This window comes from Galendromus occidentalis, unplaced genomic scaffold, assembly GCF_000255335.2.
Source record: "Galendromus occidentalis unplaced genomic scaffold, Mocc_1.1 scf7180000077446, whole genome shotgun sequence".
In the NCBI taxonomy this organism is placed as follows: domain Eukaryota; kingdom Metazoa; phylum Arthropoda; class Arachnida; order Mesostigmata; family Phytoseiidae; genus Galendromus; species Galendromus occidentalis.
In genome coordinates, this window is record NW_003805434.1 from 421,344 (window position 1) to 443,527 (window position 22,184).

A 22,184-nucleotide genomic window follows, 5' to 3' on the forward strand; every position below is an offset into this window, starting at 1 on the left:
AAATGGAATTTTACGTAGACGGAGATTTCCCACACTAGGACTCACTTGCATGCACGCAAAACTTTGGAACAGGCAGCGATTAAGTGCAGGACGTGTCGGGACCAAAATTTTCGGTGAGCCATCTCGTGAGCTGCCACCGTTCCCGCCCTTGAAGGGAGCTGAAGTGGTTTGCGACTCCGCGTGTCGAAGGAAGGAACGATACCTCAACTTCCGTTCTCTGTAGCTTCGAATGGCGACCGGAGTCGTCGACGTTTCGACCAGAAAACATTTTTCGGAGCGAGATTCGAATTCAGGAAAACTATCCGGTACCATTCGGCCAGCGGCTTCGTGTTAGCGATCTCCGCGCGATGTGGGGCAAGCATTCGCGATTCCGATGCGCGAGTTTCGTTCGACGAGCAATGTTCCGTGAAGTTGAGCTCTGGGAGAATTCGCCGAGCGGAGCTTGGCGCGCCTTGCCTCTTCACTCTCGCCCGCTCGAAGTCTTGCGATCTGAATTCAAAGTCTCGTGAGATGCTTCAGGACTAGTAAACTCAACGCTCGTTCAAATGATGCTTGTTCAAACTGATTTTGCGTGACATCTCTGCTTGAGTCGTTCGCCTTCGATGAATTCATTCTTCCATGCACTAGCGCTTGATATCCAGCGATCGATCCAACAGAATGATCCACGATTCCATAGAATAGTCATGCGCGCTATCGTACATTACAAGCTTCCTTCGACAATCCGCGACAACATTATGGATGAATGCCTCCCTGCCTCACGACCCTAATGAGCAAGAGGTCGCTCGACCCGACGAAAAAACAGGGCCTGTTTGTTGTCGAATACATCGCAAAACAATGAGGGAATGACGACGGAGGACCGGATAGATAGACCGGTGGACGGAAGGCGGTCGTTCTGCCGTGCCCAGAGCCATTGTATAGTTCGAAGGTGCCCTCTCTCTCGAGCAAGTTCCGCTTAGCTGATTCGATGCAACACGTCCCGGGAGGTCCTGTCTATTCGACGAGTCTATTCGCTGAGTCAGGAAAGAGCAAACTGGGAACGTCCGCTTCAAGATGAAGAAACTTCTTTTTAAAAATTATTATTCGTCACTGAGTTCGTTGCTCCTTCTGGCCGAGATCCAAATCCCGCTGAGCAGTGCGTTCCGAAGCCTGAAAGAAGTTTCTCCGCCATGAAGTGACCGAATGGCATCACAATCAATTGTTCACGATCTTGCCCTGGAGCCGCCATTTCTGGTTGTCAGACATCTTACATCCAGAGAAAAACTCATGTTTGAATTTGTGCGTCGGTCCCGTGGGAATCGAGCTCTCTGCAATGGTCCTCCAGCAGGAGAAAGACTTGAAATCGGGAAAAATAGTCCGGGAACTCGAGACGCGACGTGGCAACACGCGGAAATGAGCCTAAGACTTTGTTTTTTTACATCAGACCACCGAGCATCTCTCTCTGTCGTTTCCCGCCTTGTGTTTCTCTGCGATGGCCCCGCTTGCGAACTCGATGGAAACGAAGTCCTCCTGCGGGTGAAGCTCCCTTCGAAATGCAATCGTCCGAGTCTCTGAGGGATACGACATCTGGAAAGGTTCACGACGGTCTAGGACAGATCTCTATTTCGATAGACGGACCTGAGAGGACCCGAGATGTGATCTCAAGGTCGAGAGCTTCACGGGCATCCAATCTTGAATATTCCCACAGAATATTCTTTATTGCGGCTCGAATCTGCGGTTCTCTACGTTTCCGGAAAGACGTCGATGGAGAACGATTCGAGGGCACCCAAAACTTCGAATTTATTCTAGAGCAGGATTAGGCAGGTCGAGAGATTTCGCTTTCGGAAACCTCATAGAAATCACAGACATCGTCCGGTGAAATCTCTTACGCCATGCCATTTTACCCTGGATCACCATCCACTCTCGATGAGCGGCTGCGTAGGATCCGGAGAGTTGCAAGTAGTAGAGTTCGCGTCCAAGAGTATTCTCAACGTAGCTCCTGAATGCGACCCAGCCCAAGCTGTGTTCACCGAGCTCGGACCGATCATGGGACCTAGATGTGCCGCGGTAAGAAAGAATTATTCTCGAACGTCCCAACTTGTAATAATCCAAGATGAATTCACGAGGACGCTCGGAGCGAGATTCTCTATTTCCGTGAAAATAGCCCGTGGATTCCGGAACGACCCTGCCCGCAGTTTTCTTCGAGCTGTTCTTGGTACAATCCTGCGAAGTCGATTGTCTGCGATTCCTTCCCGGAGATTACTTCTTCTTGAAGCGGAATTTTGATTGCATTTTCAGCGCCACTTTCTCCAATTCGGGATCTTTCAAGTTGATATCGGAGACATCGTCCTGTGGAAGAAATCTCGAATGTTACGGACCCAAGCTCCAGGAACCCATGATAAGCATGAACGACGCTTTTCTGGATGGGACATCAACGCCTCGGAGGGAACAGTTCGTGGACACTGATAGTTCGATCGCTGCACTAGAGAAGAACGCTCTTCCGAACGAGGAGCAACGCCAGTATGACACGACCCGGCTTGCCTTCGTGATACGCGAGACGTATGTGCACACACCTGCGTTCGGTCAAATGGGTTTTTGATGGTAGGATGGATGGACGTCACCGAGCTAAGCTCTTTCATCTTTCCATTTGTTACCCCCTCGGAAATGCGTTGGACTTGAGACCGACCAGAGCCGTCAGCGAAAGGAATTTTATATTCTCTTCAAAGTTAGGCGCATTTCGTTCGCCATTACCCCTCTCATTGATGCGAAGAAAATTTCGGGAAACTCATTCCTCTATTTCGGATCCTCCACGCGACTGTTTGAAAAATGAAAAGCTCGAAATCATCAGACGCAACTCACGTTGTCTTCCGTCTGCTCCCCCGGGGTTTGCTGGACTGCGGTGTCATCTTGAGCGGACGAGCCATCTGCCTTGCTTTTGTCTGCTTCTGCTATCGCGTGGGGCTCACTGCAAAAACCACGTTGATGGTAGAGCATAGCAACGATTCGAGACGCAAAAAATCGATTGAGGCCGACGTTCACATCTGTTTTGGATCTGTGACATACGCCGGTATCGCAATGACCAGCTCGATGTCGTCGGCGATTTGGAAATCGCAGCACGGGTACCGCATGTTCGGGGGAGACGAGAGAATATTGCAGACAGAGAACGAGAGGTTCCGAATCGTCTCGGCATTCTTCGAGGCGTCTCGTTTCGCGTGAGCGCAGTGCGTCAGCGGAGACAGAGAGGGCAGGAACACCCCCGTCAGAATGGGCTTGCGAGGAACAGCTATCCATGACCGATGCAGAACTAGGCGAGCAGATCCGCCTCGCTTCCATTAGGTAGTGGCGCGACGCTGCGAGAACTCAATTTTAGACGAGGGGCTAGACCGGCGAGCTGGACTCTGTGGCGGCGAAAGTTTATCATGGAGACAGCGAGACCTTCCAGCAGAAGGGAGATGTGTCTATGGCTCTGCGAGAAACAAAGAGACCTCTAATCCGAGACGTAGGATACTCTAGATCGTAGTAAATACTCATTACGCGTGGGACCCCCGCAGTGAATCTCCTCCCACGAGTAATCCTCAGGACTTGCCATGGGAACGTTAATGCCTCTGTTGAATGCTGTGTCTCCACCGAGATAAATCTAGCCCCACCTGGTGCTGAATTCTTATCGAGAATTTTCAGGATTCGTCTAGACTCCGAGAGACCGCAATCTTCTCGTAAGATTCTTTTCTGAGACAGTCGCGCCGATTGCTCATCGAGTCGACGGATGCACGGGCTCCTCTCCGAAGAATATCTCCGCGGAGCGATCGATCCAAATGAGATCCCTCGCGTAGGGAATAGATTCTTGATATTCTTACGGCTTCGGACCAGGCCGGAGACCAGTGTGACACTTCTCGCCGGGCAGAGGAATCAATGATGCCAATTCCATACAGACGGCAAACTCGTTCCCGGCGGCTTATCGAGTCGATACCTCATTTGCTAGAGCGAACTCTATTAGTGACCACAATGCTCACATAGACAAAGCACCGACAACGATTGTCTGCGGCCTAAACGAGTCGACTGCCTCGGTCAGTATTCTCCTCGCCCAAGGTCTATATTTGCTTCCGTGATCCAGGCATGCAAGTCTAAGCCAGATTGGAACCGACGGTGCCCGAACGGGCGCAGAAGACTCGAGAGATTCAGGGACTTGACGCTGCCACTCATCCGGATCTCGAGGAGCGCGGACCCGCACAGAAAATTGTTTTCAGGAACAACGTCTTCATAAAGTAGAATGGAGCGGGAGAAAGAGGGAGAAACGGAAGGGAAGGGCAGAGGAGGACATGTACATATGCTTAGATAGCCCCTTATCCGTCGCATGTGTCACCGCCGACGCAGAATAATGGCTCGCCCGATACAGACTTTCAGCCAAACTGCCTCCATCCTTGGATGGAGCGGATCACTTTCAAAATTTTTGGAAGACTATCCGAGGGCCTCCAGATGGGCGTCATAATGACCTCACTGTCGAGTCTTGCTCGCTCGGAATTCTGGAGAGATATGAACCTCGGGGAAGTTCTCTGTGGAACGATCCCATTGTACTTGGATAAAGTCGATTCTTACCTCACTGCTTCGGACATGTCGATATTCATGCACCTCTGTCGTCACCGTACAAAGGATCCCGGTACGATTGATTCGAACGAGCGGAGTCGTTCGATCCCGACGGAGACGAGCTCGACGATTTCTGCAATTGACAAACAAACACCGAACATTATTATTATTATTCGGAGCGTTGTGTTCGCGGCTTCCTTGTCCGGCGTTTGAATTTACATTTTCGGATCAATCATCTTCTCCTTGGCTCACGACAGCGAACAGCCTTTGTTCAAACAATGCGTCCTCGAGCGATCCGACATCGTTGCCTGTCCTCCGCTCCCAAAACCCGTACCGAAATGGAGCTCATTCGGAACGAGCGTTCAAGGTTTACGGACTCGGAAACATTCGATCTCCGAACAACTTCATCGTTCTAGCAGACTTCATGTTTCGTATTGAACGGCTACACTTGTCGGCTGGAAATACGTATAAGTGATGTCAGTTTGTTCGGCGTCTAGAGCTCCGTCGATTCCAACGGGCTCTTCGGAACGCTCCGAGCTCCTCGTGCAGAAATTACCCGAAATTCAATTTCGGCCCCTTGACGATCCGCGCCAATGCGAACGCCCAAATCTCATTTGTACAGATCAAGAGCTAGATTGTACGTTTCTCGAACAGTGCGCCTCAAGTGCACACGGAGCGGTCCGAACAGCCGTACAGCCTTCCCCCTTCTGGTTCGGATCGAGAACAGCGGTGGCTCACAGCGAAACACTGTCCGGGTTTTTATGCGGGATCTGCGTCGAAAAGCCTGATGCGGCTGAGCACAAGGGGATCAAGTGCAAGAAACCTTGCTGAGTAATTTTCGCAGTGCCGAACTCACTTAGATGAACGAGATCGCGGGAGTTCCGCGGGCAAGCTCTTGTTGACTCGAATAATTTACATTCCGTCGCAACGAAATCAATCACTCACCGACGGGGTAGCTGTATACTAATCCAGCTCCCTCTCCCGACAGCATATCTGGTGCTCGGAGTTCTCCTGTCGCAGGACCGCGAGTCGATCACGTGCTTCAGGGTCGGGAAAAAGATTTCCGCGAATACTTGCTTACGCGATACTGAGCGGACCGTCGCGTCGCCCAAAAAGAAGACGTAAGTCCGAATATCGTAGCGGTTGCTGTTTTCGCTTCCCCATGATAATCAGATTGCGTTCTATTTGGCTGACCTTGTCGCAGATCGCGTCGAATTATGTACCTGTGCCACCTTGGGGGCAGTCTGAGCTCGTCGTAAGGTCAGCGCTCCAGTGGCCTGACTGAGTAGCAGAGACGTCGAGTCTCTCGCAGGATAAATCCAGACGGGCAGAAGGTCGGAGGAAGATTTTCACCGCGGACTGAGCTAGAGTGTTCGTTCTCCGGAAGCGCTCCCTGAGAGCTTTTTTCTCGTCGTCTCGGCTCAAAGAAATGAGAGAAACTCCGACCGGACTCTGTTGCTAGGTCTACGAGGGGTACAGTGGGTGATTCTGGACATAAATTCCGAGTGCCCGCCCCCTCGCCTCTAGTCGGTTGGTGAGAGAACCCTTTATGTTTTTTTACGGCGTGATATATCCGCGTGACCTCGCCGACTGTGATTCCCCGCCTCATGAACCTTTAGCAGCGAAAGCGCTCTGCGGACTTTTGTCTCTGATCTACAGCGTGAGGATTACGAGTTTGTGGGAATAAAAAATGAGTGAGTGGGCAGCGCTACGGTGGCCGCGACAACAGCCTGACGCGGAGTAAACCGTCTGGCATGCCAGCCGCTCGGGGAGGGAATTCGAGGATTACCAGCCTCGCGGTATTCTGCCGCAGACCCGAGTGCATCGACTTGAAGGGAATGCGAATCAAGTAAGCGGCGAGCTCAGGAGACCCGAGAACGATGCGTCGTTCGAATTTTGAGAGAAGTTTGGGAAACGCAGTTTCGGTCTCAAGCGATCAGTCGCAATGAGTCGAAATGCACGATGCCTTTTCTTCCTTCGACGCAGAGTCAGATTTGCCGTGCGCTTCTCTCTGCTCACGTGTGAGCACTCAAGGGTCGTGATCGGAAAGATCTCTAGTACACGACCCGGTCGATCGATTGATCGAAATCGGTCGAGTCGAACGGAGTTGGAGCGAGCTGCTCCAGTATGTCAATCAAACGAATTCGCAGCAGGGCAGGTTCGCGTCAAAGTTGGAGAGTGTGATCACAGACCAGGAAGGGACGAATTAATCACTTGCGGTCGCTAGATATCGAACGGAGGAGCTTTTGTCATCCTGTGATGTGCGCGAAACGTCACTGATGACCGGCCGGCGGTTTGACGGTGCCCTCAGGTCTATGTAGTGATGGGCACTCTGCCAGAGGCTGTTGGACGCCACCCACAAGTTTCGGCTTCCATCGCTTCTATTTTCGGTCGGTGGCGCCCATATACTAGCGATCATCGGATACTTGCTCCGTTCGCGTACATTCGACCCTAACGGCGACGAATGATCTTACGCAGCCTCTACCTCGTTTCCCATTTCCCCGTGCCCACCAGCCGTCGATATCGGAGCCGAGAAAACTCTCGCATGGGAGGAACTTCTCTCAAAATTCGTGCTGCATCAAAGTAATGAAGCTCGGCCAATAAATAAGAACTTCGTCGACTATCAAGGCCGCGGACTTCTCCGAGCAAACTCCGAGATCGAGCTACATCGGGCAGCTCGGCCCTTCCCGTTTAGGACCGCGGCCGAAAAGTGCGAGCAAGGGTCGAGTGTTCGGTCGATGTATCAGCCTAGTAACTACTACCAAAGCAGCGGGGGGCCGTAACAGGTGTAATAGAGCGATTCATAATAATCAATGATGAGTTTCCGCTCTCACGGTGGTGATGAGGCCGCACGTCAAACTTCCCGGCAGGCTATTCCGTGCACCGAAGTCGCCTAATTCGCTTCGGGAGAGGAGCCCGCGAACATCCCATTCGATTTCGCAAGGCCGAGGCTCATGTCCAATAGGCTCACAGACACATGTCCTGTACACGGACCGCGCTCCGCGGCAGTTGACGGCGCGACCGAGGAATGATATATGGTGTCTCCTGAATAGAGACCTCCTCCCATTCAGTCACTGTCCAGGGTTTTTATCCCAGACGGATTAGTACGTTCCCTTGAAACCTCATGTCACGACTCGCGACACAACGAGCATTCATTGGCTGAGCAGGTCCGCGCGACGGGAAAAGAGGATCTGCCGCGACCGCTCTCGCGAAGCAGCCGAGGACTCCGTCTGCTTGGTACCCTCCAGAATTCCGACGAGGTCAGTGATCGCCCCCGCCGTGGAACCTCCGCCGTTTTTCAGCGCGGTTTCCCGGTGGAAATCGATCGGTGGAAGGAGAATTCCTATCGATCAGCTCAGAGACCGCTATGGCGAGATGGGGAGAGCGAGTGCTCTTTCATCCCCGCACTTGATGGTCGATTGTCAACCCTGAGAAAGTCGACGGCAATATTATTTTCCTCCCAACTCTCCGCATTAACGATCAGCTGCCTCTTCGAAATCGACCCGAGTCCGATCGGGACCAATCCGTGGGTTCCCCAGATTCTGGATACGAACGGTAGTTCGTGATCTCGCATGGCGGACCTCCACGCTCGTACCCTTCGCTGCATGTCGTTCCGTGCATGCGACGACGCGGACCGATTGGATCGCTTGGTTGGACGTCATCGCCGATCTGATCGGTTCATTCGCCGACTCCACTCGGCGAATGCATTCCGCTGATGCACTTTCGATATAAGCCGGTCGGGCACAACAGCATCACTCGCGAAGTGAATGTCCGAACCGTCGTCGTGTTGCTCATTGTGCAATCCGCCTCGCCAGAAGGAACAGACAAGCGTCGCATGCCCCAACTTTACTCACACAGAGCGCAGACAAAGGATTCGCGGCGCGTGCTAAACTCCGCGTTAGTCACACTAATAATAGGAGTTGCTGCAGGCTCATGCTGCACGAGGCGGCCCCACAGACTTCTCGTCTGCGTACGAAGAGTCTACGACCGTGTTCATCACAGAGATGATATTGGAGACGTTCTCCTCCACTACCGATGACGCTCAGCCTGCGTTCAGAACCGGAACTTGTCCGTTGAACGGAAGCTCACATCATGAGGTCGTGGCTGCCCCGAGGCCTCACAAGAGAAAGAGCAGAACACGTCCAAAGCAAAGAGAAACTGAAACTCGATTTTCGAAACATCGAATCCATCGGTTCACTTCTCTTCGAACGACATTGTCTTCAGCTACCGCAGCCCCGGGATTAGTTATTCGAAATCACACATTTCAGTTTCCCCGGGACCGCCGCCTCAAAATCACAACTCCACCCGGTGCGAGCGCTATGTCGCTTGCCGGTCGGAGGCTCATTCGAGGCTCATGTCTGAATTCGAGCTTCGATAGAGTGTCCGGGATTGAAAATATTCAATCACATCCCTATTCGAGCCATCCCGCATGCGTTCGACCTGAGAATTTATTTTTGGATGAAATTCGCTCCGTTTTCGACCTTTTCCTCGGCTGAACCCGGGACCCAGGAGCCACACTTGCAGAGTCGAGAACACGTTTTCCCCCGCCGTCAGTATAGTACATACAAGGAAAGGGCACTCGGACTGGGAAATTGAGACAGTCCAACCCTATTTGCTGAAGGCACAGAACCGAGTCGCCAATGAGCTCGCGTTAGCAGCATCCGGAGTGGCCCGACGATGGGTCACGTAGCCATGTTCTGATATTATGGCATCCGATGCCCGGAGCACGAGCTAGGGACAGAACCTCGAGAGGAGCTCTCAGCTTGAAGTACCCTCCGCTGGTCCAATTGAAAGGCCGTCGTAAACAGCGAGTCACGCTGAAAGCGAAAGCGTTACGGCGTGTCGTTCCCTAACGGCGAATGTTGATCTTCGCTTGTTTCCTCAACTAAGAGCGTTCTTCCGTTTGCGACTGCCTCGCGTCGCGGTCGGTCGGGAGTAATTCGCCGATCGAATATTCAAGCCATAAATAAAGTCTTTCGATCAGCGTATCCACCGCATCATCGCACCGACATTTATTCAATAAAAGCAAGGGGGCCAGCGAGCTCATGATGACCGAGCCGTCGACTAAGACCGGTCTGAGCTCGAGGGACGACTGGTCGGATTCGACAACGCAGTCGTGCGAGAGTACAATCGACGCTCGCGTGCAATCGGCCTATCATTTAGGGTTTCGGCTCGACTCCATTGACGTTGAGAGCGGCCGAGCATTTCGGTCGTCCATGTGATGATAAGGTCGCTCTGTTAACACCTGCGATATATATATAAGGTGTGAAGTCCCGCCAGACTATCGCAAGCTCTCTTTTATTCGTTGGATGGATCATCGGCTCTAGAACAAGCGTGCGTCAGACGGTGGGATGAAGCGGCATCGCAGGCTATCGGATAACTAATTTTAGATCGGATTCGAAGCCTTAGGCAAAGCATTCAGGCATCATCGGTCGACTATCGTCCACCAACGAAGTATGGCCGGATGGCCGGAAGCACGTCTCTGAGAGCCATGGAGCAACCTTACCGGCTGAACGTACGGTAAGCTAAACTTTGTCGGAAGACAGGTCGACGTCTCCAAATGGAGGAATCGTCCAGATGGATGGGTATGCGCGAAAATTCAGAGCTCATACCCACGAGTTCCATTGGCGCGGTTCGCTGCTCGGCCTTATGACAGAGACTTCTCGCAGTCACAAAGCCTGTCTGGTCTATAGATATATCTGCAGCCTCGGTGCCAACTCGTTCGAAACAGACATCAACAAACCAGTCCCTCCGAGCAGGCGCGGAACGGTTGTCGAAGAGATCATCGAAAGGCTGGGGATAATTTTCGCCTGCTGAGAGCTCGATACAATTTTTGTCTCTGGCGAGGCTTCCCGCCGTCCTCCGACGCTTACCGCGGCACGCTGTCGGAATACGGTAGTCGCGAGGAAGTTGGGAATCCCCGGAATGGGGAGCCATCCAATTGGAGTTTCCCACTACCCTGCTCATTCATTATCTCCTCTCCCCCATCTTCTAACGGCTATATTTTGTCCGAGGTGCTATAGAATATCGTACACTGCATTGTTTCTGGCCTCCGCGCTTCCCGCATCGACACTGAGGAGAACACGACGGGCTACAGCCGACGTGAACCGCTTCCTCCTTTGTTCGCGTATCCGTCTTCGACACCATGATCCGGACCGATTCTGAGCCGTCTTGTCAAATCAGTCATTCGGACAGTCTGTCAATGCATAAGACGCCGCGTGTCAACGTTTCGAAACGAGAGAAAATCCCGCATTGGATGCTCCCGGTGAATATCCCCGGTTTTCAGCGCTCGACATGATTGAATCCTGCCCTACAATGGAGACATCGACACGAACCTGCGAAACCCTTTGCAACTTTACCGACTCTCAGCGAGGGATGTCGCGAACAAGTCGTCTGCTGGTTATTGCCAACATTTTCCCGTAGGACAGGAATTCTTCGCACCGGCAAGCACGCGGAATGACAACGAACGGGAAACGGAAAACACACTTGCCTTTGTCTCGATACCGATGTTGACGTCGGCGAGTCGTTGAGTCGAGTTCCGGTAGTCTCGGTCGGCGCGCACCTGCCTACTTGCCTTCCTTCCTCTACGTGCTCGAGTGGAGAGGTTGCGAGGAGGAGTGGAAAGAGTCTCGAAGAGGGAAAGACTCCGGGGAAGAGTCGACGGCCGGTCTTGCTTCCCGTTTCATGTTCCCTTCTCGACCTGACTTCGTCGTCAAGGTTAATATCGCGTCGGTCGCAAACTAAACCCGAATCCGCTAATCGATAGATGTCGGTTTCAGCTTGCAGCGCGAGCCGACCGTCACTCGTACGCACGCAATCCCGATCCCGTCCAGACCTTCTATCCCCATCATGGGATGCTCTCCGGAGCCAGATTCGGTTAAGGTCACCGTCTTATCTATCGCGAAAAAAAATACCGTGAATATTCCAGTACAAGCCTTTCTCCAACAGTAGCCCGTCTCCAATTGAAGCCCCTCGGCGGGATTTTCGGGTCGAACGGAAGCCCGTCTCCAATAGTAGCCCGTCTCGGACAGGAGCTCCTTAAGGGGTATCGAATCAGATTCCCGAGGAGCTTTGGTCCAGAACATACCTCGAGCTTCAGAAGTCACGAGAAATCCAGCTTTCTGAAGTTTCTCCCTCCCAATCACCGCCATTGCACAACCGCGCGTGGAATCATGAGGAGCTCCCCCGTATGTCGAATCTTGCGCTCGAATCATTCGTTCGATGATTCTCTTGGTGAGAAGCTTTTCATTCAGAAATAAACCAGAAACATTGAGCGTATCGAGGGAAGACTGGGACCCCGATTCCAATTGATGCGCTTCCTCCAGTCGAAGCCGATGCCCGTCAGAGCGAAGCCCCCGCCGCTGAAGCCAAATGTAGTGCTTTTCGGAAGCCGAAACAATAATTATCGCTTCGGGACGACCGACGGACTAAGAGAATGCGAGATCGAGCATGTCGGCTCCGGATTCCAGTCCATTCTTGCTCGCCGTGACTGAAAAGTACTTCAAGCACTCACATCGGAGGTACTCCAAGCACTCTGACGCGACGACCGAAGACCTCGGAGCTATTGCGATTTCTTGAGAAATCGGCGGCGGCAAAGTCGCGCCATACCTCCAGGTCGATTCCCTTCCCTCACCGGGACAGCAACTCCCGAGGTGGAAGTTCGGAGTCTCCACCTGTGTCTTCTTCTCCCTGGTACCGGCGCGGCGGCCCGCCTCAGATGGAACTGCGAGCACATTTTCCCTATCGACTGAGTGGCCTCCGAATCAGACCCAGCTATTCACAGAAGAAACTCAGCACGATTTTATGCAGATCGGAGAACCATGATGAAAGAGGAAAACATTGAGCCTGTTCTCGACTCTTCACGGGTAGCTGCTCTGTCGTTGAAGGTCGTGAGTGATGCTGATTCGTATTGGCCTGGATTTCACAGGCTTCTTCCCCCGGTCGATTCAATACCAGTTCTTTAAGACGCTCGATTGGTCTAGCTTTGTGCTGTCGGACTTGAGCTTAGGAGGAGCAGAGGAGGAGAGAGAAAGATCACTCGGCGGTTCACATGGCTTCCTCACCCCCGATGAGTTCGTTGGAAAATTTGAATCGAACACCACGCACGTGGGAGGTGGGTACCCGGATTCGCATCGATGCATATATTGGGATTGTTGATGATATTCACAGATCTCGTGCGTCCAGATCCCATTGACGCTGCCAGCGCAGCGCTTCCTCGGTTCTGCGTTTCTGTCCGCTAGATATACTGTCGTTCCTCGGATCCGGTCCCCTTTCCACAACAGCTTGTTCGAGGCTCCAAAGCTCGTCTGCCCCTAGATGGAGGAAGCCCTCCTCGGATATCCGAAGCGAGCTCCTGGGTAATTTCCCGTTTGACCGCTGACCGACCCGGGACGAGGTTCTCGCGCCGAAGGCCACTTTCTCCCCCCCCGATTCTTGTTGATGACCTTAGGATTGGATCCGGTTGTTGACATATTTGGATCGTCCCTATGCTCTCCTCGCACAAAGTAATGTGGAATGCCTCTTTGGCGTTTTTGTGAGGCCGTGCCCTCAGTTTCTCGAAGTGGATCAGGCTTTTACGATTGGCGGTGCCCCGACAGGTGTGAGGTATCTCGAGGACCTCCGTTCCCTTACGGCGTTTTCTTCTATCGATGAGGGTCGCTCTCCTCGGATAAATTCGAGCCGATAGGCATTCCCGGACCGCTCGCTGGAGAATCTGGAATTTTGAGCGCGAAGAATGCAGCATGTGCCAGATAAGATTTCGTACACAAACAGAGCTGACCGGAAACTCTGTACCTCCGAAATCGCGGAGCCGATTGGGTCCCGAGGCGGTACGGGCAGTGCAAAAGCAGTAGGTAAACGTGCATATCCGATGTCGACTCGAGGATCAGTGCCCCTGTGCACCTTGAATACCTGCGAAATCGACCAATTTTACGGAGCTGATGTCTCCATGGGGTGGAAGGCAACATCTGAGTTACCCCGAGGGACAGAAATATCGACGCGGGAGGTTGAAATATCGAGCTGGAACGGAGCCTCGATGTGAAGCTCAATGCGGAGGTAGCCCATCGGACGCGCGATCGAGTCATCCCCGACTTCGGTCATGCCAGAGGGCTTAGCCCCCATTCCTTAACCCCCCTCCCCCCTAGTAGGGATGCGAGAGAACCACGAGAACAGATTATCTTGTTCCGTCAAGGAGGGCTCTCCCATCAATCGAGAATTCGGCCTCTATTGAGACAATCAAGGAAAATCTCAGACTCTAGGTGTTCGGATCATCTCGTCCGCAGCACTCCACCGGAGCCAGATTTCGTCCGAGATGCCTGACGTGATGATCCCGCGCGACTGCTGCTGCTTGGAAGCATCGAGTTTGAAGAGGCGAGTCTCGAACCGAAGTTAATTTTCTATCTCAACCTTCTGCTTTTCCTATTAGCTCCAATGGGTACAAAGGTCTCACAGCGACTCGACATCCATTGGAGCTGAAAACCATGACGAGCTGATGCGCGGGAATATCCCAGGAATGAGGAAAAGGGATTATCTTGTCGAATTGCATGGCTACAGCTGGGACTCTGACAAGGGACTCTCTTCGCGAGGCAGAGCACTCCGCAGAAAACCTCAGCTCCATCGTCGTCTCATTCTAGGCTCTTGACGACTCAATCGTTTTTTCGACATGCACCAGAGGAGCTGGATCGAACTCCGTCAGTCGTGACGTCCCCGAGAAAAAACCCGTTTTGGAAGCCGAGAACTGGCTCGTTCATAAGTCTGGATTACCACCGACACCGGTATGTGTCGAAATAGTTCTGGGAGGAGCCGGAAATCATTATTATCGATCGCTATCTCCTCTAGCTACCGCTAATCTTCCACCGATAATGAGGAATTTCGGGGGGTGAACCCGGGAGATCACGCCTCTCCTCCTTACCGACGAGCTTCGTGCCCGCTAGCAGGTAGCTGGGCCGCGGAGCCGATGATTAGAATCAATGATCAGTCGGTAGCGTCTCTCGCGGCGTGATGAAGCTGCAACGAATGGACATGATTTGGGCGAAAAGTTCTTCGAGCGGTGATCCCCGGAGAAGTCGTCGGCGGAAGTTCTCTAGTTCCCATTGTGGACGAAGAGCCATATTTCTAGACTTCGTCAAAAAATGTAGAGGAGTCCTGAAGCTGAAAAATTATTTCCGTGGATTCGGCGAAGCCTAATTCCCGGGAATATTCACCCTCCACTCCCGACGACCAGGGGCGCCCGAAGGCTCTATGTCGTGAGCTCATCCTGGAGCCTTCTCAGTCAGGGTCAGGGTGTGAAGATTGTCGAAGGTGACCTCTGTGTCTGGCTCACACGGAATGCTGGCCGATTCGATCTTCGGATCGAAAAGGGCTGTCGCGGAGAATGGTCCTCGAGAGCTTTTCTCCTCAATATTCCAGCCGTCGGTCAGTCGATGCCTGGAATGAATAGAAAGAACGCTTTCCCCAACCGTAGAAGTCTGGGCTCTCCAGTGCCAAGTATCTTGGAGATCCATTGATTATATTGTGTCACATCCAAACTGCCCCGATGGTCTGTGGGGGAATGCTCCTGCTCCCGACGTTGGATATGCATATTCCTCTGTGGGCCCTCTCCTCGCCAAAACCCGGGAAACCTAATTTAGACTGGAGGCAGTCGATCCGCCCTAGGGCTCGGCCTTCCAATCAGACAAGTACAAAGCTCAAGTCTCATCCTCACAAGGACTTCCCGGGTTTGGGGAAGTGTTGAGCGTAGATCGTGGACCCGACAGAGGGGTCTCATGCTTGCTGGTCGAATGCAAAGGATGAGGTATTCATGACTTTCTTCATCAGACGGAGGAAACCGATAATTACTCGTGGGAACAGGTGCTGAGATTCCGAGATGCTGCACGGGAGCCAGTCGTATCGGTATTGCAAGGGGAAAAGTGGACTGAAGTCCTTGGAGTCTGGAAGAACAGATTCCACCCCTCAACTGAAGTCACGTGAGTACGCGCTCGATGGAAATGACGATAGTACAAGCCAGCTTTCTGGCATTCGGCCTGACAGGGGCACAGGTGCTGGGGAGCGCTCAAGATTCATTGAAACCGTTCTAGACTGATGCAAAAATCTCGGCCTCTCGAAGTCGCCATATCGATCAAGTCAACGAGATATTCGCTCGAATCGCTCATCATTCATATTTGATTGGCCAGGATAATAGAATTGGATCACTGTACTCAAGAAAATCTTCTGAATTCCGGGAGAATCCGCAGCGATGTGATGCATTCGAAACGTTACTTCGGGCTATATTTCTCTGAGATTCCTCACCTGTGATACTATTCGTGAAAAAATCACCTCTCTTCAAATCTGTCCCTCGCGTTGAGTTCGGTGTCAACTGCGGACAACCGAACCCCAGTAGAAATCTTCGGAAAATATTCTGAACTCATTCGATGGTGCCGCACAGATGGCCGCACAGATCTCGGAAAAATATCGCATTCGGGAAAACCATCCTCATCATCAAAGCTTTTCCTTTTATTCGGCAAATCAATACGTTCGGAATTCGATTGATCCTTAATTACAGTTTAATACAATAAATTTACAAACTTCGCATAAAAGCATCCTCAAAAGATATCTGAGGTCGGCGAGAACGCGCGGACAAGATGGTTAGGAAGTACTCAATTTGCAGTACTGTCCTCGCGGCCCATAATTCTCACGTGTTGTGATGGATGATGATTTTAAAATCCAATGGCGAGGGTGTATACGTGAAACGACAACTTCCACTGCCCGCAGCCCCTCATCCACATGTGAGGTGGCGGGCTATCGCGAAGTCATTCCTGCTCTCTACTCTCGTCATAGTTTGATGTTCCGAATTTTTATGAAGTGGTGGCTCAGGCAGTAGCAGGCGGTGAATGGTCGTTCGCCGATCCGATCGCGAACAGGTGACCCGAGTATTTCGAAGCGTCAATATTATCCTCGAAGAACATCTGGAATGAGAAGAGGGAACAATGTACAAACATTCGGAGACTCGAACCAAACGGCACTCCAGGGAACCGCGCTCCGAGGTCCTCGAAAACACTTCATCGTATCCGGAGCGTGGATACCCGCGAATCATGCCACCTGGGGGGGGGGCGGCTATCGTGGGCAAACGAATCCTGCGAGGGCGGCGAAGCTCGGGTGAACAAACGGTGGTTTTCGTTTAATGATATTTTATTGGAAATCCAGCATTCCATGGGGAACATGACGATTACGCGAGCATGAAGGACTCGTGTCTCTATTTCCAAATGCGGAACCATAAACGGCGGATAGCAACGAATCATTCTCTTCGAGCATGATGATATTCAACTCTATACTGAATTCGATACTTTGCTTGATCGTCTGTCCGAGAACACCACTCGTTCAGGAGCAGAGATCGGTGGGCAGTGTTTTCCTCTTCCGAGTTGAATTCATTCATCAAGAGCTTTAGCGCTTGCATGTTGTTAGCAAGGTGGGGGAGTTCCTGGCCTTTTCTCTTCTTCGTCATACTCGATCTTTAGAGTCATATCGCTTTTAAGATCGAGTACTTTGAACTTGCGATCCGACTTTTCGCATTCCTTGAAAACGATTCGGCCGATTGCATCGTGCAGTAAATCGTCCGTGGCACAACCCCCCTGAAATGATGCTTCGCAGTGGCTGCACTATCTATTCCCAATCGGTTTCGATTCGGTGTGAGACATAGAAGCAGAGCAGAGAGCTCAGTGCGAAGGATCTCCTGGCTTTGTCCTCCTCAGAGGAGTTCTGGTGAAGTCCATGTCTACGACAGGAACTATTCCGATTGAGTTCGCGGAAACGAGCGGGGGAAAAGGTGAAACGCGCGACAGGATAGAGGTGAAACAAGCATGCGATCGGAGAGAGACGACGGCTAAGCAGTGAAAAGCGAAAGCTAACTCACCTCGCGCATCTTGAAAAAGGCTGCACCAGTCAGGAGCGAGTCGGAGCCGGCGGTGTGCTGTGGACCTATGCGGGTGAGATGCAACTGGTCCGCCACCTCTTGGAGGCCGCCCTTGAGGCTCTTGCAACTCTTCATGAGGTACTTAATGTCGTAAATCGTTGGGAAATAGATTTTGAGACGCTCAAAAAATTGTGTTTCGTTTTCCGGAATTTTCTGTTCGGTCAACAGCTTCAGCAAGTATCCGAAATCGTAGCCGGCGTGGAAGCACAGCCAGTGAACACCTTCACAAAGCACAACGCCAGACGTGATGAGAAGCTGAGCGAATTCGAAAGGATCGATGCCTTCCTCAGCGTGTCTGTCGAAGGCGAGGCCTGTAATACAATAGGAAGAAACATGTAGATCTAGCGCTGAGTTCCGACATCATCGCGACGGGGAGCAACCGGGCGGATCCGGAGTCTGGCAAGAAGCACGAAACTAACCGGAGTTGACAAGGAGATCAATGGAATCCTGTGCAAACATGTCTTCCTTTATGTTGAAGCGGAAATTGAACTGGTACGTGGCCTGAAAAGACAAGTCGTTCCTGAATAATGAACCGCCGGTCGGAGAGCGACGGAGGCCATCAATCATTATTCGCTTCTTCCACTACTCACTTTGGGATGACCGCGCTCATCAAAGAAAGTCAGGCCGAGTTGAATCATTTTCAACAAGTCAACATTACATCTGGAAGACAAAGTGGAACCATCGAGTTTCGATCGAAGGACGACGGAACTGATTATTTTACATGAATCCGAAGCTGTTCCTCATAGGTAACAATTAAAGCGACTCACCTAAGTATCTGGTACTGATATTCCCCCATAGACCTAAATTCTCCAATAGGCATGGCTACGACTCCCGGGAATTCCGTGTCGAAGCCAATGTATGGATACTTCTTGACGATCAACCTGAAGAGAGTATTTTTAGCGCGCTCGGAAAATATGACATCAAATGTGAACGTCATGAGCCGAAGGAGGAAATCGGAATTCTCTCGGCCTTCTCATCGATTCCCATGATGGAGGAGCATCGTGGGGGGATACGGTGTTCGAGCAGAAACCAGTCCCGGAGACTGTCTCGTGCCATTCGATAGTTTTTTTTGTTTGAGTGATCCATCCCCGAGTTCACCACGGTGCTCGCCCGGTGACTTGCGAAATAAGTTACCGCTTGCAACGGAGTGAACGTTCCCCGATCGATGGCAGTATTATCGGAAAAAAATTCGAAGCTCGTTCATTGAAACTTCTGGCAAAATCGCGCTGTGTCAATGGCTAGACCTGTCGAGAGGGCCGTCAGCGAGTCATTCGAAGTTTCGATGAGAACTGCTCACCTGATTTCTCTGAAAGCTTGTTCCAAATTGTCCGCCCAGACATCATGAATACCGCTCCACATCCCCTCCAATTCCGCCCTCATTTTGTGGAGTTAATTGTGCGGTGAAGAATTGCAAAACTCCGAAGCGGTCTCCCACCAACCACCACTGTGTAGATCGACCGACCACCACTAGCGAGCTAGCGGCAAACGACCACTTAACATTCGAAGGCGCATCTTACGAGGCGATGAGCTGAAAGCTACGGGATTTCTCCGATGTTTTTTGGGGGGTACACCGATCCGATTCCACCCGCGAGGACCGCTGAAGCAGAAGCCCGCACGACCCTTCAGCTCTACCGCTGTGAATACGGGCTCGAAGTCCCGATTTCCACTCCTTGAGATCGGCGAATTTCGAAATTGAGCGGGTTCTCACTGATGTTGACTCGGTTGCTAGGGCTGCATTGAGTCCTAAGCCAGAAGCGGCCGCTGTGGGCTTGCTTCGTTCCACTGCACTACATCATCTTCTACTTCATTTGAAAGGCGAATAATTGTATAAGTTAATGTGTAGACATTGAGGAAACATCGACTATCATGGCAGGTGAGTGAGCTCTAGGGAACCGTTCGTTGCCCACTTCCCCCGGTATGAAGAGCACTGTATCTACTCGAGCTTCTGAGAGAAACTCACCATGAAGAGACTCATACTGAGTTATATCGATGAGCGTCGATACCGTTTGCGGTCTACGACAATTTGCCACGGACGAGTCGTCTACTCCTCATGGAAAATCATGTTTCGGAGCGTTCGGAGATCTTCGCTCATTCGCCAGCAAAGTTTCCATCGATCTGAAACGAAGTCTGGTGCTTGTGGGTCGCCAGTGGCTCGTCGCCATTCTGCTCCCCAAGAGCTGGCTCCTTAAGTTCTTCCGGTCGAGGAGCCGCTAGCTGCTGGACATTCTCCTCTTCGCGAATATTATCAGCAAATCCCTGTGTGACGTTTCGCTAATTTATGCGGAAAGCCGTAGTCGAAGCAGAATCCGATGTGGACTCTGTTCATCGCTCAATTCAGCCGTGGGTGGGAGTGGAGATGCCAAGGAGTATCGAGGAATCCTCTCTTATGTACCGAGGGGTCCAAAGCTCGGACATCTATATTCACTTACAATCGTTAGTCTGTCTAGATCGAAGGCAGTCGAGGAAGATCACGGGCTCTCTGTTTACAAAGCTGAGGGAGCATATATTCCAAATGCTGTCCGGTGCCTTCGTAGACAGGAAGTCCTTGCAGAATCCCTGCGACCTGAGACCCCCGTCTAGGGTTTGAGAATTCGAGACTAGAGAGACTAGTGAGTCGGATCGATTGGGTCCCGATCCGAACGATCTCTTCTTTTATCTTCTAATCTCTTCGAGTTCCCTCACTCAACCTCCCACGTACAGCAAGGCCCCTTCCTCTGAACGTTATCGTCCCACTCTCGCGAACAAGTCCGTCCCTCCTGGACTATCATCCTCGAATTTTCTGACGTCACCAAGTCGTATCGATACTCGATGTATCTGAACTTGCCGCCAGCTGAATATCCGACGGTTTTCTGAGATCAGAGTTCTGACGGCCAACACAATTTTCTTTGTTTATAGATACGGCCGTCGACACGGAGTGTCTCGCTGATATCGATCGGGAGAAAATAGTGGCAACCATTGTGGATGCACGTACAAGCCACGAGACTACGGGAGACTCCGAGCAACAAGATTTCGAATTGCAACTCGATGAATCAGTGGAGGCGCAAAGCACGGATGCATTAGATGAGAAAGATGGCTGTGTCAAGGACAATGTACAAATTGAGCTGGAAGCGGAGTTCGACCCCGGAGTACAAGCCGCTTCCAACTCCGTAGATCAAACAGACTTCGGTGTCACTACTAGTCCTGAAATATCGAGTACAGATGCGAAAGAATCTCCAGGTATGTTTCCAGGGCTCCACTGACTTCAGTGGTATGTGATGCGAGCTTAGCTGATGCGATACCGCCCTTGCCGCTCCGAAAGTCTGAGTCCGGTGCCATTATTTACGCAGATGCGAACGAGAGCGGTGACCTGGTCACGATAACAGTCCTGGAGAAAACCGAAGAGGAGAAACACGAGGAGGTTCTGAACGGAGAAGATCCGATTGTGATTGTGAACCCCGAGGTCGCGAGTCCCATATCATCGGCAGTCCCACTCGATGAGAGTCACGAGGTAGCTGACTCAATTGGCAACGATGAGTTGGGAGGGACCGAGCTCCCAGCGGATAGCACCTGCAGCAACAGCAATGAAGATCGAACACAGCTTCCCGACAGTAGTCCGGACGGCATCGCCGGTAAACCTGACGACGCCGCCGCTCCTGTGGTCGTCGCCAGCATCCATAGTGAGACCACGGCTCCATCTACCCAGACGACGAACGCCGGGGAAAGCGGTGAACGTTTCCTGATCATAAACAGCAATTCATCACCAGAACAGACTACTGCAAATGGCGAGACCGCCCTGCTCCAGAGCAACGCGGACCTCCCGCAGACCTCGGAACAGGTGAGTCGAAGTATTTTTCTTTCTAGAGATCTCTCTAGCGGCAGCAAAGACTGTCGTGTGCGGAGCTCAACGTAGATACCCGATCCCTGTCTGGGCTTCGTGGACAGGGACAGATATGCTGTACCCCTACAATCAGAAAAGTCATCCCAAATTCAAACCTAGTTAGATGAGCAGTCAGATGAGGATTGTGGACGGAGGCATCGAGACCACCTGATTGACCTGATGTGATTGACCTGTGACATTTCGAGAGATCGAGCCTCCCTTCCGGAAACCAGCCCAGCCCGTCTCCCTGGCGGAGTATTCCAACGCCGGGAGGCTTCTTCGGTTTTTTCGCTATATTCTAATTGTCGACTCGCTTCTCTGGCTCATCGATTTGGAATTTGTGTTTCGGAATACAATCGTCTCCTTCACCCGAAGAGCTCAAGCACGAACCGCGCACCCCAGATAACGGAATCATCTCGAAGCGCTCTCGCCGTCTCCGGCGATTGCGAACGATCTCGCGTATCGTTCCTAGTATCTTCGCCTGTCGTTCTGTGATGTTGTCGCTATCAGTTACTCGGATCTATCGATGGGAAGGGAACAACCTGATTCGTGGACTTGAGCTTCAGCTCAACACGACTCGTTCAGCGATAAGTCTTGATTCTCCGGCTCTGAATTGAGAGGATTTCGAGTGACTCATCGCTGTCGCATCCTCTCCACCATGGACCCGGCACCGAGAATTCCAGCCCTCCGGGCTCCGACTCCGTTGTCTGGGGGCGGTCGGAGTTTAGAATCATCGCTGAGTCATCTCGTTGACAGATTCCATCTTGAAAGATTTGGACCTGCCCGGGGAGACCTCTCCATTCGAACACCCTCGGGTATTCGAAG

The 22,184-nt window shown here is 51.9% G+C and overlaps 1 protein-coding gene and 1 long non-coding RNA gene across 2 annotated transcripts; both read right to left on the bottom strand.

The window, feature by feature from the left end:
- Window positions 1-1,777: 1,777 nt before the first annotated feature.
- LOC100899468 (uncharacterized) lies at window positions 1,778-11,106 on the bottom strand. Its single transcript, XR_145485.2, has 4 exons — window positions 11,048-11,106; window positions 4,570-4,690; window positions 2,836-2,941; window positions 1,778-2,325 (listed from the first exon to the last, which is right to left on the bottom strand). It is a non-coding gene; the product is annotated as an uncharacterized LOC100899468 (long non-coding RNA).
- Window positions 11,107-16,034: 4,928 nt separating this feature from the next.
- Pop2 (CCR4-NOT transcription complex subunit Pop2) lies at window positions 16,035-18,978 on the bottom strand. Its single transcript, XM_003743417.2, has 6 exons — window positions 18,801-18,978; window positions 18,271-18,384; window positions 18,094-18,163; window positions 17,923-18,004; window positions 17,444-17,814; window positions 16,035-16,499 (listed from the first exon to the last, which is right to left on the bottom strand). The coding sequence occupies exons 1-6, from the start codon at window positions 18,881-18,883 to the stop codon at window positions 16,404-16,406; spliced, it is 816 nt and encodes a 271-aa protein (XP_003743465.1). The 5' UTR covers window positions 18,884-18,978; the 3' UTR covers window positions 16,035-16,403.
- Window positions 18,979-22,184: the final 3,206 nt, after the last annotated feature.